The sequence below is a fragment of the Xyrauchen texanus genome, chromosome 38 (genome assembly GCF_025860055.1).
Source record: "Xyrauchen texanus isolate HMW12.3.18 chromosome 38, RBS_HiC_50CHRs, whole genome shotgun sequence".
NCBI classification, from domain to species: domain Eukaryota; kingdom Metazoa; phylum Chordata; class Actinopteri; order Cypriniformes; family Catostomidae; genus Xyrauchen; species Xyrauchen texanus.
In genome coordinates this window covers 29,588,338-29,616,229 of record NC_068313.1, presented here as the reverse complement: position 1 = coordinate 29,616,229, position 27,892 = coordinate 29,588,338, and the positions used below count along the sequence as shown (strand labels likewise).

Genomic DNA, 27,892 nt, shown 5'->3' with positions numbered 1-27,892 from the left:
CCTAGTTGTCATGGCAACTGAATAACCAAAACCTCGTCTGGTCAATATTTACTTGTCAAGTGAAAGTCAGCCAGAAAATAAAAGATGGAAAGACATTATATTTATTTTTATTAAAATTTAACGAAAGTACGTTTACATTTTCTGAGATCTACCAGCATTGCCTTTGCGATCCACAGGGCACCCCTGCTCTAAACTAACCTTACTCAACTTAACCCTCGTAACAGTGAATCAGACTCTCGCGATACTTCGGCTCCCGGGACGTTATCTTCTCGACACAGCTGCGCTACACCGGCTAGCATGATAATGCGATGCTGTTAGCTTCGCCTTATTACTAACGTTTTAATGACGTTGTTATCGGTGTTGTAGCAACAAACGCAAAATTTAACCGCAGCGTTAAGAAAGTTGAAAAGGTCAGTGTATATCAAAACAGTGAATTTAAACTAGGCATAACAGTGTGTCGGGGTAGAAAACGCATTAGCTAACATTGTATACAGCCCTCGGGCGTACTTTTGTTTGACTAATTATTCTCGTAAATGCATTGTTTGAACCAATCATGATAAATATATCTGTAAAAAGTGGTTTATGTTTAGTTAAAAACGCCGGTGATTGAATTGTTTGGTAGTTATGTAGCAGCTAGTTACTGTATCAGGCTAGTGAGTTGCAGTTGTTTTGGAGTTCTCGAAATATCTTTGTCGTATATTTACATTACTGACTATAAATCTTGTAAATCGAGAAACTTCTGGAAATGTTGGGTGTGCATGACCGTTAATATATCAGTTTTGGCCTGTGTGTAACAAAACACACCATTCAACCAGTACATGTTGTGACTGTACTAGAGAAACTTAATGTAGGATTTAATGCATTTAAGTGTCAAGTTTGCTAATGAGGAATTTTTCTTTCCTGTTTTTGTTTTGTTTTTAAGGAAAAACCAGTCAGTATGGAAGAGCAAGCAAGCAATACCATAAATGTGACTGTCAAAACCCTGGACTCTCAGAGCAGGAGTTACACAGTGCGAGCACAGGTGATCTGGATTTTACATATGTATATCTTTACTTTCATTTGTCCTTTTATACTGTTGATTTAACCTGTCTGTATTCCACCTCAAATCACCCTAAGAAGAAGTAGTCTTGTGACTTAGACAGATTAAGTTGCTTGCTGAATGTTTTCTGAAACTACAGCTTCTTGTTTCACTTTGTAGATAACTGTGAAAGATTTTAAGGAGCACATATCGCCATCCGTTGGAATTCCTGTTGACAAACAAAGACTCATTTACCAAGGCAGAGTGCTTCAAGATGAGAAAACCCTAACAGAGTATAGTGAGTTGATTTGCATAAAAACAACTGTTTCCAAATCAAACTTGCTTTGCAGGGGAAGAGCATACTTCAGAAGAAAACTGTTGAATGTTTTTGTGTTGTCATCATGTTAAAGAGTAAATATGATTACATTTCAGAGCAAAAACACACTACTTTGGTGTCTCAAGTCACAGTGGAGAGTATGTTTAAAGCAATAGTTTACCCAGAAAATAAAAATTCTGTCATTATTTACTAGAGATGCACCGATTGCAATTTTCTTGGCTGATTTACGATTTTTTGCAAGTGTGACCTGCCAATACCTATTTTTCCGATTTTCTTTCTAAGAACTATTATTGACCGCATATACAAACAAAATCTACCTTTCTTCAATGCAACATTTTATTTTCATAATAAAATAAATTATAAAACATTAAAATTTCCCCCAAACTGCGCTAAGTTTACAGGATCTTCTCTCACTTAAACAACTCTCAAAATAAAGTGCTCTGTGACTGGAAAGAGGTAGAAATAACAATTAACTGCAAATGAGTTACTTTATATAACAGATGTCATTTTCCACTATTTTTATAAAATCTTTTTCTCTTTATTACTTGTCTAACAAAACAATTCCAAAGATCTGAAAAACTGAAATGTCCAATACGCTCAACTTATGTTAGATGTCCAAATATCAGTTGTAAAACTGAGCACTGCTTCGGGAACGCCTTGTAACCATACCTGTCAACACTACCGTTTTTCCCGGGAGTCTCCCGTTTTGTTATTTCTCCCAAAAAAAACTCCCATAATTTGTATGGCCCAAACCACGTTATATGAATAATCACATCAATATATTATTCCAAGGTGGTCCAGTTGCCAGATCTTGAATGAAACGCATCCTACTCACACAATCGACACATCATACAAATTACAACCCATTTATGACCTCAATCTGGCAACCTACAACCCATTTGCAGTGTTGATATCTGCGCAGGCAGTAGACGCGGGATGTTAAATCAAGCATCACTGGTAGATGGGAGGAGAAGAATCAGCTGGTGCTCCTGTGAAAAAAACGAAATATACATGACATTTAACAACAGCTGGATGGAAGAATTAAATTTCATATCCCGAAGCCATATCGACAATGCCCACACCTTTTGCAATGTGTGTCGCACTGATTTTAATATCGGACACGATGGGAAAAATTACGTTACTCAGCACATTAAATCACAATGGCACAATTTGTATAGTATTTAGCCTGCCTCTGCCATCCAGCACCCCACTTCCCTTCTCCTGGATTTGTGTACCCAAATGTTGACAGATAACAGGCTGCGTGTGTGACATGACACGAGATTAAACAACTCTGGCAACGCGACGTCGGAAAGTACCTCCTACTCTGTATCGAGGAAATGTATTCGATTTCTGAACCCTCTGTCCTCAACTATGGAGAACGGCTGGTCATCCATGGCCATGAATTACATAATTTTCCTCGTAATTGCTTTGGTCTTTTCACTGCTCATTCCAAGGGATGATAGGAGAGGCTGCTGACTTGTAGCTGGCTCTGAGCTCTGGCCAGCTTTAGCCGCTTTCCCTTTGTTAGCTTCTTTTTTAAAATGGGCATTTTCAGCTGGTTGATGGTGTTTTAAATGTCTAATTGGGTTTGTTGTTCCGAAAGTTAATGTGGTGGTTCCTTTGCGGTTTACTTTGGCCTTACAATTATTACACATTTCAAACTTTTATGTATTCTTCACAGTGATGATCTTCCACGCCAATGACATGTTTACGTGCGGCTGTGACGTTATTGCCTGCCCCGCTGGCAACAAAACGTACCGGCTTGGAATCGGAAAGACGTGAGGCTGACCGGCCGGTCACCGGTCCGGCCAAGCATGCGGAAAATCGTCTAATTCCGGTCCCTGGCCGATCGATCGGTGCATCTCTATTATTTACTCACCCTGTTGCTGTGCCAAACACGTGACATTCAATGAAAAAACATGCAATGACAGTAAATAGTGACTGAGGCTGTTTTCTGCCCATCATCTCTTTTTTTTTTTTTTTTTTTGTGTTCCAGAGAAGAAAGTCATCCAGGTTTTTGGAATAACATCACATGCTAGTAGTAGTGCAGACATTAACATGTGTATAAGACTGACCAAAATAACTTATTTTTTTCTCAAGTACAGCTCATCATGTGCTTTGTATTATATCCCCCTTTTTGAGGTTGCTGTCTTGTGACTTCTCTCTACTGTCCCTGCCATCTCTTGTTTTATACAGATGTGGATGGAAAGGTAATTCACTTGGTGGAGCGAGCTCCTCCCCAGACCACCCAGCAGGGCTCTGGCTCGGGTGGTGTTCCAGGGTCCTCTGGTGGGACTCAGGGAGGAAATGAGAATACAAACTCTACCAGCAGTGCTCAGGGGACCCCCCTTGGACCTACACATGACCGCAACGCCAACAGCTATGTTATGATGGGTACTTTTAACGTTCCGGTTAACATTATGGACCCTCAGCAAATTCAGGTAGAGATTTTGGTAGATATTCATGGGTGGTTTAATTTGAATGGACATTAAGTTTTTTTTAATGTGTTGTCTTTCCTCAGATGTCCATTCAGCAGATGATGACAGGTCTGGGAGAGAGTGCTAGGAATCCTCGAGTTAGTACAAGTGCTGGGGTGAGTTGCAGTGTGATTTTTAAGCTTGTAAAGTGTACCCTTCAGAAGCTGAGGTTTTCAGGCCTTTGTTGGTCATGTATTCACATTTATCTCAAAGTCAGTTGCTTGGTTGGCACAGGGTCCCCAGAAGTATGTGACCAGCTAACAGCAATACGACAACAGTGTTTTATAAATATTTATATTTATTATTAAGTGAAACAAGTGTTCCGCCAAGTAATTTTGTTTATTAGCTTAACTGTAGATTAAAACTTAGCGCATCAATACAGAAAGTGCAGACACAGGTGTGCGTTTATTAGCTCATCCAATCAGAATTTTTAACCAGAAGTATCCATTTTATAAATTGAGTGTATGCTTATTCCCTGTTGCTTTCTTGCAGAACAATGGCTCTGTTAATGTTCAGATAGATTTGGACCAGTCATTGCAGAGTGAACCTAGACTGCGGCTGCTATTGGCTGAGAACTTGCTGAGGGACACCAGTGCTTTAATCCAGATACTTGAGGTAAGGGATTTACCTTGCATTGCTTATTACATATCTTGGTTTCAGGAAGAAATAAATATGCATGCACATTTGATTGTTTATCTCCTCTTCTCTGTTATTTTCTGTTCCCTCTCTCTTTGTTCTTTTCTCTCTCTCTTCAATTCATAGGCGAATGCAGATGGCTCATCTTCCCAGGAAGAATCTGTACCTCCACCCACCTCCTCCACTTCCACTCCATCTCCTTCTGCACAGCCCATGGACACTTCCCCTCCTCCTACCAGCACCCCACCGTCCTCTTCGTCCTCCACCCAGACTGAGGGTGCTCCACCCCTTCCAGCAGGCCTCAAGTGAGATCAGTTTATTAAAATTCACAATAGAATAATTTTCTTTAAGGAGTAATCTGGGTTTAATACAAGCTAAGCTCAATCGACAGCATTTGTTGCATAATATTGATTACCAGAAACATTTATTTTGACTTGTCCAAATATCTTGTTTACAGTGTGGAACTTACAACAGAAGTGAATGGGGGGGCCAATTTTTGAATGTTAAAATACTCACTGTTTCAAATGAATAGCCACAAGACAGAATCAAATTGCATGTTAATGTTAACATAATTTTAGTGTGATAATCCTTTTCTGTGTTAAGTTTTAGCCAATTTTACAACTTTGTTGCCATGACAATGTAATGTCAACAACCCCTAAGTTGACTGTTATAAAATGACAATGTAAATAATTTACAGCTCAAGTAATACATGAGTTTTTACGGAAGAATTACAGTGCTTTTATAAAATTATAAGCTTCATATTTCTACCTTTTTAAACCCTTAAAAAATTGGCCCCGTTCACTTTCATTTTAAATGCCTCCCTGTAACCTCGATTTTTGCTTATTTTAAAGAAAATGAGGGACGATTCTAAATGAGCTTTTGTGGTAATCAATAATGCACATTATTTGGCTAATTATTATTGCCAAACTGGTCACTGACCATTATTGATCTGTTGTTAACCAGCAAGCCTTAAATCAAACCTGTGATTCAACAGCAGAGGTGGAAAATTACGAATTACAACTACTTTCGTTACAGTACTTGAGTACATTTTTCAACTTTTTTTGAAGTATAAATAATTAATAGTACTTTAACTTAAGTTGAATAAAAATTAAGTATTCAACTTCACTAAAAGTTATTTTTTACCACAATTACAATGTACAATAAATACATAATATTTCAGAATTTTTTGGAATAAGAAATCAGCAAGTTTTAAGCGCTAAATCAGTTTATAAATTAAAACCCGCTGTGCACGACATGACGGAAGCCTGCAGGGCTCAGCATCATGAGCACAGCAGCTTGCATAAACTGCCGCCGGTGTCCTCTCTTCTCTAGCTTCTCCAAGACTTTCTGCCCTGTCACTATAAGAGAATTGTAATACTGTGATTTTCTGCATATTTCATTTTATTCGGGAAAGGAGCTGTTCCTTTATGTATGAGGGAACCATCTGAACATGTTTAACTACCGATCAAACTTCACTTGTTTTTACGGTATGTTTTAACTGTCAAACAATAACACAATGTAGTTTGACATAGATGTGGGGATATCTTGTTTACCTGCTACTATATGTCTGAAGCAATCTTTTTAAATACCTTAGAAAGATAGAATGCCAATAGTGTCAGAAATGAATGGGGACTCGGGGCAAAAATGCCACAGAAATTGTCAAAAATATCCCTGAAATTTACAGTATGGGGGCAAAAAATGCCCACACAACGAGTTCCTGTGTTTTATTATTAGGGATGCACCGAAATTAAAATTCTGGGCCGAAACCGAAAATCCAGGATGCACTTGGCCGAAAACCGAAATTTACTTTTATTTTTTATTTATTTTTTTTACCTATTTAAGAAAAGGAAAAAAAAGATTTTTGTGTATAATTTTATTAATTACTTTTTCATTAATTTCATTAATTTAATGAATCTGAATTGAAAAACTACAAACCAATAAAATAAATCACACTTTTATTGAAAGTAACACACCAATATTCGACAAAAAATATATTAAAACATTATTAAATATTATTCTTCATTCAATTAAAAAAAATCTAATTTTACAGATTTTATTAACAATTATCCAAATAATGTAAAGTTTTAGAAAACTATTATGCAAAACAACAGTCAAGTAATGAACTTAGCTAGCATCTTTCAAAAAGTTTAAATATGCAACAGTAATTTTAATTAAAACAAAAAGGCAGAACACAGAATGGCAGAGGGCCTCTATTCCACTGATCTATATATAATTATATATATATATATATATAGATCAGTGCTCTATTCTGTTTATGTAAACGTATGTACACTTTAAGTGAACATTATTGTGCAAAATAACAGTGCAAAACAGCAGTAATTAATCCAATATCATTGATACATTTCCTCCTCTATGATATTGCATTATAGTAGTTTTGTACAGTATGTTAACTTAATAGCCAAAATACTTGGACATACGTGAATGAGAGTAAACCTGAGATAGGAATGTGTTTCAGTCACAATGCACATTATGTAGTTTAGAGACGATTTAGAGATATTTAGAATGTTACAAATGGCTATTTCTATTTAAATAAATGTTGTTTTCATAACATTGCCTGTTTGTCCAAGAATCCTCTTGCAGCAATGCAGGTATTTGGCATTTAGAAGCTGCTAGTTTAGGACTTGTGTGGAGTCTGTTTCTCAAACTAGAGACTGTGGTTTACTTGTCTTTTTGTTGTGCATCTGGCCATCCACTTCCCCCTCTATCCTGATTAGAGATTATTTTTTTCAAAACAGTAATGCGGAAAAAAATAGACTTTCAGAAAATAGAATTTCATTAGAAATATGTTTCTTTTTACCTATTTTTAAAACCAAAATTTGACTTGAAAGTGTAAAGCAACTTAATACGTCAATTGCTAAATACCTCAGCAAATGGGGGGAAAACCCACTGTATTGTGATTTCCGCATTGTAGCGCAGCCATTTTCAATTGTTCTAATAAAAAGAAAATTTTCTTAAATACTAAATTAGCACTTAGAAAGTTTTTGTAAGGAGTAGGTGACACGGTATACAGTACTATATGTAATTGTCATAAAGTAACTTAATTACTTATTTACTCTTACCTGAATCATAATGTTTCTCCTACTTGTACTCAAGTTAATTATTTCTTCAGTAGCAGTACTTTTACTTGAGTAAAAAAAATCTGTACTTTTCACACCACTGCCCAACAGTCACACAGGAATGGGAAGTAATTAAATATTTGTAAAGGTGTTGCACAATTAGGATACAAAAACATTGTATTCTGCAACAATTACATAAAAAAAAATCAGTGTTTGTTGTTAAACTGTGACTACAAATGAGCTGCTCTCACCCATATAAGTGCTATAGTATCAAAATGAAAGTAGAATTTTCTTTTCCTTTTTCCCCTTCATTTTAAGAAATCTAATTGTGTGTTTTGTTGAGTGTTTCTTCTTTTTATAAATCATCAGTATGCAATAAGTATGTTCCCATTTAAATTACTGGTGAATTGCCTCGTGAAAAAGTGCATTTATTGGCAAAGTGTTGGATTCTTTGTGTTGCACTTTCTGAAGAATGACTAAGAGATTGATACAGAAGTTTCAGACTTTTGGTTTCATAATACCTGCCATGTTTGTTCCTTTTATCTCATTTTATTTTTCCCTCAGAATTGAAATTTGTGTGAAATGTAAACATACTTGAAAACCAAACACCTACAACATGAGGAGAAACCGAGGGAGTTCTATAAACCATGGAACAGAGTTTCGGTAGTGAAGGAGTAGGCACGGCTTCAGTATACCTAGACATTGTAGACATTTTATTGGTTAGGAAGTGTGGTTTTCCCCTCATTTAATCTTACTGTGTTAGTAAAGTAACGTCTTGCTCATTCAAACTGCTGAGCTATTTATTATTCAATAAGTTAGATGTACAACATTGCTTTATAGAAGAAATACAGCAATGTTGCATCATTTTAAATTTAAAGTTTGCCTTAAAGGTATAGTTCATCCAAAAATGAAAATTCTTTCATGTACACTCCCTCATGTTGTTCCAAATTTGTATGACTTTCAATATCAAGCGAATGTTAGGCAGTATGTTAGTCATCATTGTCAACACTCACTTTCATTGTATATAATAAAAGATGCAATTTTAGTGAATGGTGATTGTGAATAAAATCTCCTTTTGTTTCTCGGTAGATGGGAAATGATACAGGTTTGGAACAACATTATTTCTTCCCATTACTTCCCTTAAAGAAACAATGATTATTGTTCATTTGGCATTAATTATTGTCATCAGACATTGAGACTCTGTGTCATGTGATCACCTCTGTTGTTTTATCTAAGACCATAGCATTTTATTTGGATGAGATGCCTAAATGTATGATGAGTCACCATTGTCTCAGTTTCATGCACAGGTAATCAGTGCAAACACTTGAAACCATTTGTGGGAGTTTAGCAAAAATAAGATGTCTTTAAGCCACCAAAAGCAAAGCTCCCACAACTCCTTTATCCTACTCACAAGTTAAAAGTCAAACAAACCAACATTCTCGCATCTAGTGACTTGCATTTTTCTGTGCCAAACCTAAGGTTGTTTTATTGTAAACTATCCTGTTTGTTGGACTATGATGAGTTTGGAGTGTTTGATTATAATGAAGTCACTATCAAAAATATCTATACTACACCCGCATTTACTTATGTAGTTTTTATCATATGCTGTACTGTTCTTCATCTAATCAAACATCACGTGTGTATGCAGTTCTTTTTCACTCTGATCTTACAAGCTGCTGTGAAATACAATAGAGGTCCCATGGCGATCCATTTAAATTGATTTAAATCAATTCTGTTTTGATGAATTATTATTACTGTAATCCCTTCAGTCACCCAAGCCCTGCTGAGTTGGTGGAGATGTTGACAGAGCTGAGAAGGGTGGAGGAGAGACTTCAGCCCTTCATTCAGAGAGCTCACCTCATTCTAGAGGCGGCCACAACAGCAGATTATAACAACAATGTAAGTAGCTCACTCATTAGTTTTTGGGCTCTATTGACCTTAGTCAGAGTAGATGCCATAAGCAATTGTATGTGAATGAAGAATTAGGCTCTGAGGGACAGAAGTATTCATTCAGTATGTAACATTTTGTGTTCATGGATGTTCAGCTGACAAAATATGACAAAATAACAATTATAATTCTGTCATCTTTTTCTTACCCTAACGTTATTCTGAACCCATGTGACTTTTTTTTTCTTTGTGGAACACAAAAGGAGATGTTAAGAGCTACGTTAGCCTCAGTCACCATTCACTTTCATTGCATCCTTTCTTTTTCTCCATAGAATGAATGTGAATGGTCACTGAGGCCACCAGTTCCAATCTGCATAATAGAAGGAATGAACTAAAGGGAGTGATACTGTCAGGGTCTCCGTAGGGTGATTAAATAATGACAGAATTATCTTTTTTGGTTAAACTAAACATTTAAAGCTGCATCTTTTGATATATTTTCATAGAACGAATATCTCAAATATTTGACTTCAGAATGCCACGATTGACCAATCAAAATCTAGTATTTCAGATAGCTGTTTGATAGGGTCTATTAATCTTTTAAAATACTAATTATATTTCGGCCTTCACTCTTATTTAATATAAATGTCCTCATAATCGGAGGATATAAAGTGTTTTTTTTTTATAATTTTTTAATAATATTTAGTTATGTTTATTGGCTAAATATTCTTAGATGTTGATAAGTTGTTGTCTGTATGTGATCTTATTGAATGGTCAAAATATAGATGCAGTATCTTTGTGTTTAACAACAGACCCAAGAGAGGGATGAGGACCAACGCATTCTCAACGTGGTGGGGGAAGCTCTCCGTCTCCTAGGCAATGCTCTGGTTGCCCTGAGCGACTTGCGCTGTAACCTGTTGAGTACCCCACCCCGTCATCTGCACGTTATTCGGCCCATGTCTCACTACTCCTCCTCTGTTCTGAACCCAGGGGGCGTTCATCACATCCCCATGCAGGTGAGGATTTGATCTCAGAGACCCAGTTTACACCTGGCATTAAGATTTGTTTCACATCTTGGTCAGCGTTATATACAGGTGTAAATGAGGTGCAAAACATTTTGTGATTGGATCACAAAAAATGCAAACAGATGTAGACAGAAATGCATTTGCCGACATTGCATTTGAGGTGTTAACGCAAATCTGTCCTGAATGTGCCACTAAAGCACTTCACATCCCCAGTCATTCCACAAACAAGAGTTTTAAACTTTGCTGGTTATGAGAGTAAACAGTGCTTACATAAACATGCATGAGATCTTCACTGATTTTCTTCAATGTGTCTGATATCAACAAGCCCTCAAATCTTAAGCTCAGGTTAATTTAGGGACTCTACTAAAATAACAGAGAATTCTGCTCCAAATGTTGCGTTTTTGCTGAGATAAAATTTTAACTGAATCTGGGAGAAACAGTGAACTGTCTTTGTGTTTTATGTCTTTTTCTGTGGTGTATTATCATACAGTAAGACACTGAGAGTCCCTCCCCTGGAAATCCAAACACAAGTGGTCACAGGAGACGCATTTGAGTGACCAGGTGTAAACAGCAATGTCTCTCACCTGACCATATATGATCAGATCACCAGAGACACATTTTATTACCAGGTCTAAATGGGGTCAGAGACTCGTGCAGTGCTAAACCTGTGATGTATGACACTGAAAGTTTCATGCTTTTTACCTCACATTTTATTTAGAAAAGTTCATAGATGAGTGTTGGGGTGTTTTTGGTAAAAGTTTTTTTTTCTGAAGTCTCAGCAAATGGTGTTTATAGTGGTAATTGGATTTAAAGCTGTTGATTTTGTTGATTAGTTAACAGGTTTTAGTCTGAAACAATTAAAAGGATAGTTTACCCTATTTTACCATCATGAAATCTCTGTGTATGAATTTCTTTCTTCAGCAGAACACAAAGATATTTAGAACAATATCTCAGCTCTGTAGGTCCATACAATGCAAGTGAATGTGATCAGACCTTTTGTAGCACCAAAAATCACATAAAGGAAACATAAAAGTTATCCATATGACTCCAGTGGTTAAATCCATATCTTTAGAAGTAATATAATAGGTGTGGGTGAGAAATGGATACAAATTTTCATGCGTTGTTTTTTTTTTTACTCTAAATCTCCACTTTTCATCTCATCTGAGAATGAAAGTTAAAGTGGAGATTTAGAGTAAAAAAGGACATATATTTTTATCTGTTTCTTACCCACAACTATTTTATTGCTTATGAAGATATGGATTTAAACACTCATATGGATGACTTTTATGTGATTTTTGGAGCAACAAAGGTCTGATCACCATTCACTTGCATTGCATGGACCCACAGAGCTGAGATATTTTTCTAAAAATCTTTGTTTCTGTTCATCTGAAGAAAGAGAGTCATACACATCTGGAATGGCATGAGGGTGAGTAAATGATAAGAGAATTTTCAAGAGAACTATTCCTTTAAATCAATCCATTAAATTTATTTTTCTAGAAACCTTTTGTTTTGATGAGTAAGAGCATGTGAAACTATGCTGAAACCTTTATATTGATACAGAGTTTGCATTTTCCTAATGGCAGTATTCTATTTTTCAAATTGGTTTCTAGGTGTTTTTATTGATTGTAAATTATTTTTAAATTTTGCTTGGTCCAAATTTTAGTACATGTATATTGTTATCATTTTTTTATTATATTTTTTTCCAAAATAAAAGCATAGATAGTTGAAGCGTGTTTTGAAACATTTATTGTGAATACTTATCATGTGTTACATTGCTTTTTTATTTGTTGGAGTACCTGACTGCAACGTTAATCAATGTGCCCATTCCTACATTTAACTTCCATTTAGATGAATCTTGGATCGACTGTGACCATGTCGGCCAATGGCAGAACAGCAGCTGAGGGTCCGCCTCAATCTACTGGCCAATCAGATCAACAAGGACAGATGCCTGCCAGTCAGCCTGCTTCAGCCAGTCAGCAGGGAGGACAGCCAGGACCCAGAGTAATCCGGATCAGTCATCAAACCATGGAGCCTGTTGTTATGATGCAGATGAACATTGATGGTTGGTTTCATTTGTGTGTGGATTGGACATTTCATATAATTTAATGGAAATTAAAACATGTAATTTTATGTTTCAGACTCTGGGAACACTGCTCAGGCTAATGGCCAACAAAATGCTGCCGGCACTGGACAGCCTGGTTAGTCCACCAATCATCTTGCCTTAAAGGCATAGTCCCCTCCAAAACAAAAAAACAATTCTACAGTCATTTACTCACATTTATGTTGTGCCAAACCCTGTATTAATTTTTTTTTTCTTCTGTGAAAAACAAATTGTTACAGGAAAAAAAAATATCCAGTGATTGGAGTGTCCTACTCTCTTCATACCAAAATTAGCATGTGTTTGCAAATACATATGATTCAATGTTGCAGGTGCCCCCCCTACTGTCCAGATTCCTGGTCTACCTCCAGATTTCATGCAAGCCATTGTGCACCAAGTCACTCAGCAAGCCATGGCCATGGCAAATGCTGCCTCTACTGGCCAACAGGGGCAACAGACCACAACACCTGCTGCAAATGCTGGTTCTGTCCCTACTCCACCTCACATGCCCCCATACCCCCCACAGGCTAGAGTGGTTTTTACTAGACCCTCATTTACACACAGGATGGCCAGTCCCACTTTTACCACAAGGGGGGCCACTATCAACCTCAGAGCAGCTGTTCCACCGATGATGGACCAACAACCAGGACAGGTGAATGAAATTCTCACAGTATTTCTAGAATGCTGGCAGTGTAAATTCCAAACAGGGCAGGAAATTTCAGAAGCTGTTTGTGCTAATGATAGAGCATCAGAGAACTTTCCAATGAGTCATATGTAATAATGAATACACTATTAAAATGAACATTCATTCTGTGGAATGAATACTGGCCTAGAGAATCTAGTTGCAAAGACAGATTTGCATGATATTGACAAGAATGAAAGAATGTCTTATCAATTTACAATATTGTACACGTCTAAATACAATTATTATTTACTTATTTATATTTAAATCCAAATTTACACTCATATAAAAAAAATGCACATCGATGACTTAGACTTTATAGAGATTACAGCTTCATTTTCTGTTAAAGCGTGATTTTCTGTAAAGTTGCTTTGAAACAATGTGTGTTTGTGAAAAGCACTATACTAATAAAAATGATGACATCCGCCAAGAGTAATCTACATTAAAAGAAAAAATGTAATCCAAGTGTAATGGATTTATATGTTAGCTGTGAGTGAAAGCAAATGTTTTTAATTTATGTTTTTCCAATCTATTTAATACATTTTTCAATCTCAACTGCTCCAAATTTGAGATGTTATGAAAGCATATTGTTTTTTCAAAAGAAAATGTAAATGATATTGATTTTTGAAGTGTATAAAATGTTCTGTATAAAAATCTATTAAAGCAATGCAGATAACATGCATAAGTGCTGAGATTCCACGTATAATCGATATCCAGTCTAAAGTTATTCAATGTTAACGTCTTGTTTAGAGAAGTGTTGTATAAAAGCAATATCACACACAGTTGTGCTCTAGTACTGAATATCAGCAATCACAGCTTTTGGATAGCTTTTAGCTTTTGCAAGTGTGGAATTGCTTTTATACAACAGTTCTATAAACAAAATATTTCAAGAAAACTTCATTTAACAGATAGTTTCTTGCATTCTTGCTGTAGTGATATTGCTTAATTCTAAACCAGGCTCAGATTCAGCAGTTGAGATGTATGTGTTAATTTGTGGCATGTTTTGTAAGGATATGTGTTTGTTTCCCCTCAGTCTGGGCACATCCCTCCGGCCGCTCTCAATCAGATGATTGGTGGTCTGGTTGGACAGCTCCTGACAGGGGCAACTGGACAGATGGGTACATTTGCATGATATTAATACAAGCACTGCTCATTTGTGTAAAACTGATAACATTTAATGTGCGCAGAGTATTTTGTTTGATAACTGATGGATATGATCATCTCTGTGGGACAGCATGCTTGAAGGCATTTTCTTCTCTATACTAAAGGCTTTTTCTGAAATACTGTTATAAAAAGAGAGCCTTGTGCGAAGGAAAAGTGTTACCAATTCCATACAAGTATGGTTTAATCTGTCTATCTCTCTTTTGTATCCTCAGCCGGTCAAACTACCACATCTTCCCCGCACACGTTCTCATTCTCCACTTCCTCCTCCACATCCTTCTCCACTTCCTCCTCCACAAGTACTCCATCCACCACCAATAGCTCTGGATCCACACAGTCTAGTAATACCAGTACTAGTGATCCCCAGCCTGGAACTACACCACCTCCTCCTCAGGAAACTCCTTTAGGAGGAAACCTAGAGCAGTTGTTGGGGTCTCTTCTAGGCGGAGCTGTTGCTGCAGGCGGCCAGGGCCCCTCTATAACAGTCAACATGCCTGGGGTCCCTACCTTTATACAGGGAGTCACAGAATTCATGCAGGTAAACTAATGTTTGTCTTTATAGATCTCTTTCCTCCTCTATATAGACTTACACATTGCTTGATTTGTCTCTTTTGCGTGCCATTATCACTAGTTTTGTAATGCATGCTGGTGTGTATAAGATGATATGCACCTTTGTCATCAGGCTTCCCAAACACTTTTCTCTCAGCCTCCTGCTGGACAGCCTCCTGCCTCCACCCCCACTGCACCTGGGGCCACCCCAAATGCAGGCTCTGCTCCAGGGGCTGCTGCAGCCGGAGCGGGCCTAAACCCTGAGCTCTTCACTGGGATTGTGCAGGGCGTCCTGTCCACCATGATGGGCTCTCTGGGTAGCCCTCAAAATGAAACCGAGAGCATTGCTCAGTTCATCCAGAGGCTCTCCCAGACTAGTAACATCTTTACTCCTGGCACTGGAGATGCTATGGGTGAGCTCCTTTTTTTTCTGACACTTTTCCACCATCTTTTAGTCCATTTTATTTTCCATAATCTTATTCCTTCATTTGTTGGATTTGCTAAGACAAGCAGCACAATTACTGTTTCACATACTTAAGAGTTAGGGATTTGCTCATCGTTTACTCACCCACATGCCATCCCAGATGTGTATGACTTTCGTTCTTCTGCAGAACACAAAGATTTTTATAAGAATAGCTCTGCTCTGTTGGTCCTCACAATGCTGGTGTTACTTGTGACCAGAGCTCAAAAGGTCCAAAAACACCAAAGCAAGAATGACCGTAATCCATACAACTCCTGTGGTTAAATCCATTTCTTCCAAAGTGAAATAAGTGTGTGTGAGAAACAGTTCTCAGAAACAGAAGTCCATTTTACTATCAATCTCCTCCTTTGACCAGCCACAACCAGTAGGTGGCTGAATATGAAAGTGTAGATTTTCAAGTGTAGTGCTTCTTAAGATATGGATTTGACCACTGGAGTCTTATGGATTACTTTTATGCTGCTTTTAAGTTTTTTGTCACCATTCACTAGTATTGTATGGACCAACAGACCTGAAATATTCTTTTAAAATCTTGGGATGGCATGAGGGTGAGCAAATGATGAGAGATTTTTATTTTTATTTTTGGCTGAATTATCTCCCTTTAAGTATTGAGCTTTGGTGCAAAATTTGGGAAGGGAAGCCTTCTGGACTTGCTCACGCTTGCCTGCTCTAGTGAAAGCATATGCGACACTCACATGAAACGCAGATGAGCGTGTCAGATGAGAAGCATATTAAGCATTATGAAGCGCCTAACGCAAGATGAATGTAATGGAATTTGCTTGTGATGATGCCAAAAGAACCCTGCGTTTGTTAATGTTTCTTAAATTCTTTCAGTCTCACGTGAAGCTCTGCCCACTGATAGAAGCCCACGCTGCGAAATCTGATCACGATATAGCAAAATCTCTATCGATTGACCATTTATCGATATACATCTTTGTATCGCCCAGCCCTAATTTCAAGCGAATGAACAATAAAGCTGGCAAAAAAATATTCCATAGAGGCGGTGGACTCTACGAAAGCTGAACCAGTGGTATGTGTGTTTAGGTTTCTTTGGTAATCTTCTGGCTCTGGTGTGTCAGAACTTCTCCATGGTGGATATGGTGTTGTTGCTCCATGGGCAACACCAGCCACTAGGTCGTATCCAGCCCCAGCTCGCACAGTTCTTCACTGAGCACTTCCTGCAAGGACGTGAACCCACAGAGGCCAACATCACCGTAAGTCATACTTTAGTAGTGTGAGGGTGGACTAGTTCATGGGTTTTCAAGTTTTCTGATGCTAAGGACCCCCAAATATTATGAAAGTACAAAGGCATTGATATATTTTAATGTGTAAAGACCCATTTATGCTGTGTGAGAATGTTAATAATGACTATGTTGTTAAATATATTCATATAGCCTCAATACTGTATATTTATTATGAAATGTTCTCAGTTGTTTGGCTGTGAGTCGCTAAAATACTTTACAAACGACATCCTATATTGATGTAACATTTAACACAATTCTGTTCCTTCAATACTGGACAATTCCATATTATATGTTATGGTTCATTTTGAAGAGCAAATGAAAGAAAAGACATCGGTGCGTGTGTCTTTTACGCTGTTTGTTAAGTGCTTCTCACAGAATGAGCATATGAAGAATTTCTCTGTGTCAGAAAACAGTTTGCATCTTTTATTTGAGTGCAGCCAATCATCTCAGACATCTCAGATGGTGTTTAATTCACTCTAAATCCAGTAGTTCATATTTCACTGCATTCAGATTGCGAAATTGCCACTTTGGCTGGTGGTCTAAAAGTTCTTACCCTGCTGAACAAACATGTTTTTATTCATTTAAATTCTATGCATTAATGTAAACCATGTAGGACATTAAAAAGGTAGTGTTTTAAATAGTGAGCACAAAATAGAAGGCTTCCAGAATTGACAGTAAGACATCCAAAAGATGATTGGAGAGGACAAGACAAGGTGAAAATGTATTCACAAGCAAAAACAAAAGCTTAGTGAATTATTTTAAACTTCTAAAAATACTGCAAAAGAAGTTGAGTTTGGGAAGTTCATTAAAAGTCATGGAAATATGTATGAACCACTGATATATACAGTATATACACTGATGAGCCAAAACATTAAGACCACCCGCCTAATATGCTGTTCATTCTCCGTGTGCTGCCAAAAGAGCACCAACCCGGTGAGGCATGGACTTAACAACACTCCTGAAGGTGTCCTGTGGTATCTGGCACCAAGACATTAGCAGCAGATCCTTCAAGTCCTGTAAGTTGCAAGGTTGAGCTGCCGTGGATTGGACTTGTTTGTCCAGCACATCCCACAGATGCTCAATCGAATTGAGATCTGGGGAATTTGGAAGCCAGGGCAAACCTTGAACTCTATCATGTTCCTCGTTCCATTCCTGATCAATGTGTGCAGTGTGGCAGGGCGCATTATGTTGCTGAAAAATGCCACTGCAATCAGAGAATATCATTGCCATGAAAGGGTGTACCTTGTCTGCAAGGATGTTTAGGTAGGTTGTATTTGTCAAATTAATGTCCACGTGAATGGCCAGACCTAGCGTTTCCCAGCAGACAATTGCCCAGAGCATCACACTCCGTCCACTGGCTTGTCGTCTTCCCACAGTGCATCCTGGTGCCATCACTTCCCCAGGTAAATGACGCATAGGTACACGGCTGTCCACATGATGTAAAAGAAAATGTGACTCATCGGACCAGGGGACCTTCCACTGCTCCAAGTTCTTTCTGATGCTTGCGTGGCCATTGTAGGTGCTTTCGACGGTGGACAGGGATCACACCTACATAGCCACATATGCAGCATGGTGCAATGCACTGTGTGTTGACAGATTCCTCCCGTAACCATCATTTAAAATTTTCTGTGACTTGTGCCACAGTCAATCTTCTGTTGTTTTGGACCAGACGGGATAGCCTTCGTTGCCCTCGCACATCGATGAGCCTTGGGCGCCCAACACCCACCATCACCGGTTTGTGGTTTGGACCTCCTTGGACCACTGTCAGTAGATACTCACCACTGTTGAATGGGAGCACCCCACAAGCTTTGCAGTTTCAGAGATGCTCTAACCCAGTCATCTGGTCATAACTATTTGGCCCTTGACAAAGTCGCTTTGGTTTCTGAGAACTGATTGTTCGCTTGCCATCTAATGTACCCAGACCTTGAAAATGTGGCCTTGTTAGGAGATGATCAACATTATATAATTCACCTGTGAGTGGTCATAATATTTTGGATCATCAGTGTAGATTGTATATATCAGTGGTATGAACCCAGCTGTAATTGGTAAATGTATACTTTTTAAAACATTAAATTAAAAAAATCAACAGACCCTAGCACCAGGTTGTGTTCCACTACATTACTTTTTATTTTACTGTCATTTTTGTCATTTAATATTTAGTTCTTTCAGGTGGAAAAATGTAAAAATATAAATTATGAGATTGAAACTGCATTTGAACAGCGGTGAAACACTTTCTTATGATGATTTATCAAGAAAATTCACATTAGATCATAATTTATTTTTTCTAGTAAGACCTTTGATATTAGGGTAAAAACATATTCTTTATAATAATTTATACAAGAATTGTTTTGTAAAAATATCTTAAAATCCTTAAAACACGATGCATAAGATATTTAGGTTTATCAGATTGTGTATTTTTAACATGTTTTTATAGCCAAAACAAGTGAAAAATCTACCAGTGCTGAAGTAATCCAAAGAATTTAGAATACGTTACTGACCTTGAGTAATCTAACAGAATACGTTACAAATTAGATTTTACAACATGTAATCTGTAGTGGAATACATTTCAAAAGTAACCCTGCCTAGTACCCCCTAGTTTGAAAACCCCTGCACTAGTTAACAGATGTTTATGCCAATAAAAGTTTGCTGGTATATTATACAGTATAATAGTTGCTTTCACTAAATGGAAAATGTAGTTGGCTGTCTGAAAGTGCTATGTTCAAAATATTGCAGTATATTTTTACCATCTATTTGCGATAACTGATATCACTCACACATATCTGTGTGTACAAAATGTTCTCTCTGTGACTGCATTCAGACAGTGTACATAACGTTTTTAACCATGATTTGTGCACGCACATATGCGTGTTATCTCAAGGCCTGCATGGAATTTACATAACATTCGTTTTTGCATAAATATTTGCCCTAACCTCAGTACTTGTGCTTAGTGAATAGGCCTATAAAAAAGCGGATGTAGGTGTGGGACAATGTTCTTGTACTTCCCTGAGGATGGCCCTGCACAATTTATTTTTGCTCTTTGTCTGTTACCCTTTATATCACTTGTTTCATCTCTCCTTGTCTCTCTTTGTTTTAATAGGCATCCATCGATGATTTAGTTGCTGAACTTGAGGAATACATCACAGAAAGTTTTGTAAGATCCTCCTGATCCATGCCAAGCTCATCATTATTTCTGCTCAGCACTGAATGATGTATATGTGATTCTTTTATGTCCATCTCATCTAGTCAACTGTCACAGTCCGTCATGGAGTTGATGTCACCCAGACAAACCGGTCTTTTCTCAGACAGCAACTCGCTGGCATCGCCACCCACATACTGCACTGCAACGGTATGTCTAGATGAGATGCATGGTGAAATGAGATCAGTCTCCATAAAAATTTGTGAACACAACACATGCAATCACTATACAGTTTAAATAGCCGCATGCAGTTTGTATTTCCTTAACTGTTGTGCCTCTGAATTTGTCTCAAGCCTCTGTACAGAAACCAAAAATCTTCCCAGCTATTTATTGATGATTGAGGAATAATTCATCCAAAAATGAAAATTATGATGTGTTTAACTCTCCTTCATGCTGTTCCAAACCCAGACCTGTGGAACACAAAAGGACTTTTCATTGCCTTTCATTGAATGGGGAAAAAAAATTTAAGGCAATGAAAGTAAATGGTGACTGACGTTAATGTTCTGTCTAACATCTCGTGTTTGTGTTCCACAGGAAGTAAAATGTCATACTGGAGGAAATGATGAAATTATTTTTATTTTGGGAGAACTATCCCTTAACACACAAGCCATTAGACAAACAAGCACATTGTCTAATATTCTAAGCTTGTGTGCTTGCATTTCTTCAGATCAAACGTTTGGACCTCGACTCCTACAGCTGTGTAACAGAGCTCTTTTTGAGTGTCTGGCCCTCAACCTCTACTGTCTGAATGGAGAACAAAGTGCCCTTACTGCCGTCATCAACCACCGCATTGTTAGTACCCAAAACCGTTGATTTCTGATTCCTACACCCCCTTTCCTCTGTTATATATTTTTTTATTCTGCAGCCTACGACTTGGTCTCTGTAAATAAAACATTTCCATGTTGGTGTAGGTTTTCACTTATATAGCGAACTCGACAATCAAGGCTTTAAGAAAGGGTTTAGGGCTAGACATATATGGTGGTGTCTTGGCTGCATCTAAACCTGAATTTGTAACGTCTCCTTTCCACCAGAGGATGATGTCAGCGGAGGTTAATCCCAGCCTGGTGAACTGGTTAACCAGTATGATGACCATGAGGCTGCAAGTCATACTGGACCATATCCCGGTCACAGAGGAACAGATCACAAATTATGTCATCCACACACAGGTTTGAGTCCACTCACTCACATGGCACATTTAAAGTTAAGATACTTTCTTAAGAACAGAATTGATTATTGATTGGTATGTAATGCATGATGTTTTCATAACTGAGGGTTGGTTTGCATAGCCAAGGTGATCTTGGTGAACACAATACAAAGCGTGTTTAGTATATGCTTAAAATGTATAGTTTTGTTGCAGGTTTAAATCCATCCTGTGACTTTTTCCAATCCCATTCCACCTTTTCTATCATTTTTGTCTCATATTTAAGTGACAAAAGGCCCATAAATATCTACATTTATGTAAACAAATTTGTTTACTTTTATAGTTGATTATATTTGTAGTGAACATTTTTTTCAGTTAAAGTCTACATGAAATCAGAAATGACCTTATTTACTTATTGTTTATCAGTTCATCAGTGTATGTTATTCCAAAGGAAAAACGAGTTTTGTCCTCAGTCTTTCAATAAAATGCAAAAACTTGCTCCACCTCTTAAACTACTTTGCTAAGGTGAACTAAATCACTTAAGTTACTTATCTGCTTCATAAAGCCAAAACGTAGTAACTACAGCAAATCTAAAACTGAGAAAAAACTATAAAGACAAAAAAGATTTTTTTTATTGTTTATTGTCTAGCCAAATGTGGATTATAAGTCTTATTCTGTTTTTCTCTAAATTTGAGTATAGTTGAGGCAAATCCGTATGTCACAGGACAGATCAAAGACTGAAGAGACCAGATTTTGGTTACGTTTACCTCAGTTTTGACCAAATGTGTAGTGACTGTATTTTGCCTTTGTAGGGCAGTGTTGCTGGTAATCCAAACCACCTTATAAAATCTCGCTATTAGCATACATGTGATCTGATGTGGATCTCCCACTTTTCATATTCAATGTTTTTTCTGAAATATATCACATTGCAGAAGTAAAATTGCTGTGAATGCCATTTAATGTTGGCTTAAACTGTCTTTCTGTCTGTCTTACAGAGTCAAGAATCAGCAGAGAGGCACACGCAGGAACCAGAGTCTCAGAACGTGGAGGTAAATTAATGTGAAAAGTGGGTTTGAAGGTGATTGTTGTTTGGCTTATCTATAACATCTAATCTATATTCTCTCCCCTTAATGGTTCAGATGGGGGACAGTCTTTCTCCGACACCTGCTACTACAGCAGAAGAAGCTCTGGCCTCCTCCCAGGAATCAGGAGCTGTGGGAAGTTCAGCTAGGGAAGGAGAGGGCGCTGTAGGAGGAGAGGAGACGGGGAGGGATGCTGAAGCTTGGGCAGCTGCATTACCTCCCGTGAGTTTTCGTTATTTTCTGTGTTTTACCATCATTTGTTTCCCTTTTGAGTAAAACTCACACAAAAAAAAAAAAACACGTCTGGGTCTTATTTCCCCCAAAAAGAGCCCATTTTTAAATATTTTTTTTTTTTTTCCCCAAGAAGCCAAATTCTCTTTACCAGAACACATCTGGATGCTTAACTTTTGAGCTTATTTTTTCTACTTGTCATCAATTTACGTTACTGTAAAGTTACTGTAATACAACGACTGTATAAAAATCAGCACAAATTAAAGACTGCACCAAATAATACCATTATGTAAGAAAACTTTACAATTACAACATTATTTTTATACATCATTATTTTTTACATTACTGTAATGAGAATTAGGGGAAATGTGCTTAATCATCATGAAAATCATGTGGCAATACAAAACAATTGTGCTAATAATAGTCTTTTTTTATTTTTTAAAATAAAATAATTTCTTAATTCTGTCTTTTGATTTTGAGGTGAATTATGACCTGGACATGTTCTTGACATGAAATTCACACGCTAATGCAATTACTCTGTGTGCACTGAAACCTGCTATTTGCACACATTTAGTTCTGTAGTTTGAAATCAAATTATTTCTAATACCTTAACCTCCTCTTTGTTATTCCTTTGACTACAGCATAGTCAAAAACAAATACGAGTTTTCATGAGCTTGTCCCACCTTTTCCAGGCATCTGATATTATCTCTGTATATTCATTCAGATCATGCAAACTTGTGAGATTGAATGTTGATTTTAAGAGTGGGTTTGATGAGCCATCTGTGCTGTGTTTGCAGGAGTGGGTTCCCATTATCAGACACGATCAGATCAGTCAGAGGAAAATGAAGGCCCAACCACCTCTTTCTGATGCGTATCTGCATGGGATGCCAGCCAAGCGCAGGAAGGTAAACATTAGATTTAATGCATAGATTTTAATTAATGTCTTTGGTACATACACATATAGCAGTTCAATATGAGCAGTTACTGTTTTTCAATAAGCAGTTATTGTTATCTTTGCAATAATACATTGTTATGCACACACACACACACACACACACACACAAACAAATACAGTATATGCTATATTAGGGCTGGGAAATTGAACATTAATTTGATTTTATTTAATATTTTTATTTGGAGCTTTTTTAAATAATGCAATTAATGCAGTATCTGATTTTCTTTACTTGCTGAAACTTCACGCGATAGCATTAAGATGTCCCAAGTTGGTACTGGCAGGCTGCTCAGCCTCACAGGCTTTGATTACGATGGGGGTGGGGTTAGGGCATCTGCTGCCTGACAGGAACAAACCCAGGCAATTTTGTATAATTGGCGAAACATAATTTTCACCACTTTCTGTGGCTTACATTGGCATTTATACATTTCCAGGACAGAAATGCTTGACTCAACTGCACATCCTTGCATAGATACTGATTGTGTGAAGCAGTGCACACATATTCGTTATGTGTGACGCATGCCCCAAGCATAATAAACACTGGAGTGGTTTTACTGTACGGAGATGGAGGCTTCACCTGCAAGACTGAACAGAAGCAAGAGAGAATAATCATTTTGATATTTGAAACTTCAGCTAATTTAACTTCAGAATTCAATTTTATTTATAGATTTATATCTGTTTGCGTAGTGCCTTATAATGCATTGGTAATGTACACTTAAGATTATCTTGCCAATTAATATTTAATATGAATTGAATCTGCCCATTCGATCCCATTATTAAAAATTGACTACTGAAAATGCCACAAGATTTTTCCCAAATTGTAATTACAGCATATCCTCTGATTTTATGGCAAGATTAATATTTGCTAAAATGTAATGTTAACTCTTTATCTGCAAATAAAACAAACATATTTTTTTTATTTTAACATGTACATATTTAATTCAAATAAATGGTGACCAATTTCTTGCAAATTTTTAGACAAAGTATCAAGTAAATATACTTATAATTATTTTTTTTAATGTATGTTGTATCATGTATCAATTTAATCATGATTAATCACAGAAAACTGTGCGATTTAATTTATATATATATATATATATATATATATATATATATATATATATATATATATTTTTTTTAATCATTTTAAACGATCCACAGGTTAACAGAGTTATAGGCATTAAATAAACATTTATTTTGCACAGTATTCACTCAAAAGTTGCCTTCTGTTTGAAAAGGAAAAATCTATATTTTTCCGTTGTCATGGCTGTTTGCACATATAACTAAAAATCTTGTTCATCAACCAATCAGTTTTCGACCAGTGCTGATAATCTCACAATAGGCTAAAATATGAGAATGTCCAATATATCCGAATTTTGTATTTATGATTTCCAGGCGTGAAATTGTCATGGAAATTAATATATTCATAAAAAGTAACGAAATAGGTTTTTTTCTAGTTATGCATGACTCTAAAATATATAATCATATAGAAAGTATTCTTTTAAGCTTTACTTTTATTCTTTACTATTAAGTTTTTCTTCATTCAGTCATAAACTTGCTTGCCAGATTGTTTACTCTTGCACTTCATGTGAAGTACAGTGACTTTTTATTTCTTTTTGTGTGTGTGTCTCAGATGGTGAAGAGTGATGGGCCCAAACTGTCACTCTCAGAGGCAGTGAGCCAAGCTGCAAGATCAGCAGGTGTAACACCCATCACAGCCCCCAATGCCCTGCAAGAAGAGTTAGAAAGGCCGGAGCTTCAGGAAGCATTCAGTGAACAGGTACTGTGTGATGGAACGGAAGGGGGGAGGGGGGTCTCAGTATATTTGTTTCATGCATTTAAAAATATTAATTTGACTGTTTGTAGTAGAGGCTCATGTATGAAGACCTAAATAAGCTGCACGATTTCTTATGCAAGTACACACACACACAAAAAAAAAAAAATTATTAAAAAGTATTTTGACACACTAAGATTAATTTGTCAAATTTGTACAAATTCATGAAAAAGTGGGCTTGTTCAATCTTTGTAAAAATAAATGCAACTTGGTTTAATATTTTGTCTAAACCTGTTTCATTCATACATTTAAGTGAAGCTTAAGTGTCCAAATACTTTTTAGGGCCACTATTTTTACACATGTCGATTAAAAGTGAAGTGTCATGCATTTATACTCTGTCAAGTAGAGTAACCGTGAAATAATAATAATAATAATAGCAAAATCAAAAACTGTATTCAACAAAGCTGATCAACAATCTTTTTTTTTTTTTCCTCAGTTGAAAAATGACATCAAGAAACGAGTAAAAGATGACCCTGACTACAATTCTAGACGGTTTCCAAACACACATCAAGTCTTTGCTCCAGATTCATAACTTTGTTTTACCTGCCAGCTTACATGTTTTCACGTCAGCCCTGTCCCTTGCATGGGGCTTGTGTTTATTTGCTGGAGTTTACATGTTGTCAGATGACTTCACTCCCCCACAAAATCTTTCTATAGTTAAGTTTTTATTAAAGGATTCTGCTAGCTGATCCCCATCTTTGCATTGTTCAGCAGATTATGTTCTATGTGTAGATCATGCGTGACTGGAGGTGGTGCATACAAACCATGTACAAGAAACATCTTTAAACAAAGTGTGTTCTGACCAGGATTGACCCTGAGGGACATGGCTGATGCCAGCATGCTCTACCAGAAATATCTGTTTTAATGATTCGGTCTAGTCAAACAGTATTTTAACAGAATCCAAAGGAATGTCAGGTGAAGTGGACAGAACTAATAATGTTGAAAGCTATGAAGAATGATGCTGTTGTTTAAAGTTCTAGTGATAAATAACATTTTGCCTTGCCTTTCATCTCTTCTATGGCTCTAAGCCTTTTTGCAATGTAATTTGGAACCATAATTGTTAAATGCCTGTGATTAAACGACTTTGCACCAGTTTACGGCACATTATGCTTAATTTGTTTTTGTGTGAGTGGGGGGTTTACGAGGAAATTTGTTTAGGTTACAAACTGGTAATTACAAGGGTATTTCTAGTGTCCCCATAATTGAAATAGCTTAAAAACAAAACATACTGAACCATGTTTTAGTGAAAAGGTAAAAATGCAGAAAGTTTTTTTTGAAGGTTATGTTAGGGTGTTGTGTTAGGTTTAGGGGATTTGAATCTATAGTTTGTAAAAATCATTATGTCTATGGAGAGTCCTCATAAGGATAGCCCCACCGGGGGGGTGGGTATTTTTGAAGAAAATCACAACGCATTTTGTCATGTTGTTTTTAAGTTCCAAACTCGTGTGACTTATTTTCTTATGCGGAACACAAAGGATGTTTTGATGAATATCGTGGACCATGTTTTCAATATCATTGCATATTTAACACATTTTACAGAATACATTTTCTGCAATTGGGCTATATATTAAAAGTTGCGAATGTTTAAAAGCCTGCATGGATGTGTTTTTGTTTACAGAGAAGTCTCAGATTTGACCCACTACCTGACAAAATGTGTATGTACATGAAAATATGAGAATGATAATTCACTAACTATGGATTTCAGTGATATGGAATGTGATCTACTCTGTGATCATTATCTATAGCATGAAAAAGCTGAAGGGGGTGGGGGTTGTAATGTTGTTCACCATACATATAATGAAACATCAATAATGACAAAAAGCATTCAAAGAGCCAAAGAAATCTTCTATCTATTTTGTGATCAAGACCCTCAAAAAAGCAACTTGTTGCAATGCACATACAGTATGAGGCCACCACAATCTATCTCTCACCATGCCCAAATATTCAGGTTCAGTTTATTGTCATTCAGAATCATCATCAGGTGCACAAAGGAAAAAGAAAGCAAAACAATGGTGTTGAGGTAGTGTAGTTTTGTAGAATAGAAGTAATAAATACAGCTAATAAAAAGATTATAACAACAAAATGATAGATAAGAAACAATTACAATGTGGGGAAACAAAAAATACAATATGGTTGGTGCAAGAGGTCATATGAACATTTGCATACCGATACAATCTACACCAGTGGTTCTCCAATTTTTTTTGTACCAAGGCACATATTAAATTTCCAAGGCATTCAAAATTTCCCTCAAAATACAATGATGCGTGCATCCTCATAAATGTGAAATACAGATAGTCATAAGTTTACATATACTTGGGGTGAAGTCATTAAAACTAATATTTTAACGACTCCACAGATTTCATATTAGCATACTATAGTTTTGGCAATTCAGCAAATCTATTTGTGCATGACAAGTAATTTTTCCAACAGTTGTTTACTGACATATTGTTTAACTTTTATTTGACTATATCACAATTTCAGTGGGTCAGAAGTTTGCATACACTAACTTAACTACATTTAAGCAGCTTGGAAAATTCCTGAAAATGATGTCAAGCCTTTAGGCAATTAGCCAATTAGACTCTGATAGGCTAATTGGAGTCAATTGGAGGTGTACCTGTGGATGTATTTTAAGGCCTACCTTCAAACTCTTTGCTTGACATTATGGGAAAATCAAAAGAAATCAGCCAATACCTCAGAAACTAAAATTGTGGACCTCAACAAGTCCGGCTCATCCTTGGGAGCAATTTCCAAACGCCTTAAGGTACCACGTTCATACAACAATAGTACGAA

The 27,892-nt window shown here is 36.8% G+C and overlaps 1 protein-coding gene across 3 annotated transcripts; it reads left to right on the top strand.

Annotated features, from left to right (window-relative positions):
* The first annotated feature begins 30 nt into the window (after positions 1-30).
* On the top strand, positions 31-26,689 carry LOC127631866 (large proline-rich protein BAG6-like). 3 transcript variants are annotated; one of them, XM_052110246.1, is made up of 25 exons: positions 31-410; positions 923-1,021; positions 1,199-1,316; positions 3,552-3,796; positions 3,877-3,948; positions 4,325-4,447; positions 4,595-4,773; positions 9,315-9,444; positions 10,242-10,445; positions 12,303-12,516; positions 12,593-12,652; positions 12,885-13,204; positions 14,268-14,352; positions 14,611-14,933; positions 15,078-15,357; positions 16,467-16,636; positions 19,764-19,817; positions 19,910-20,012; positions 20,530-20,654; positions 20,894-21,028; positions 21,999-22,052; positions 22,143-22,307; positions 23,114-23,221; positions 24,902-25,048; positions 25,539-26,689. In XM_052110246.1, exons 2-25 carry the CDS (start codon positions 938-940, stop codon positions 25,632-25,634), a joined length of 3,594 nt encoding a protein of 1,197 aa, XP_051966206.1. In that variant the 5' UTR covers positions 31-410; positions 923-937; the 3' UTR covers positions 25,635-26,689. The 3 variants fall into 3 exon arrangements, with proteins under 3 accessions (XP_051966206.1, XP_051966208.1, XP_051966207.1); XM_052110248.1 differs by having other exon boundaries at positions 211-410; positions 15,117-15,357; XM_052110247.1 differs by having other exon boundaries at positions 211-410; positions 15,102-15,357.
* Positions 26,690-27,892: the final 1,203 nt, after the last annotated feature.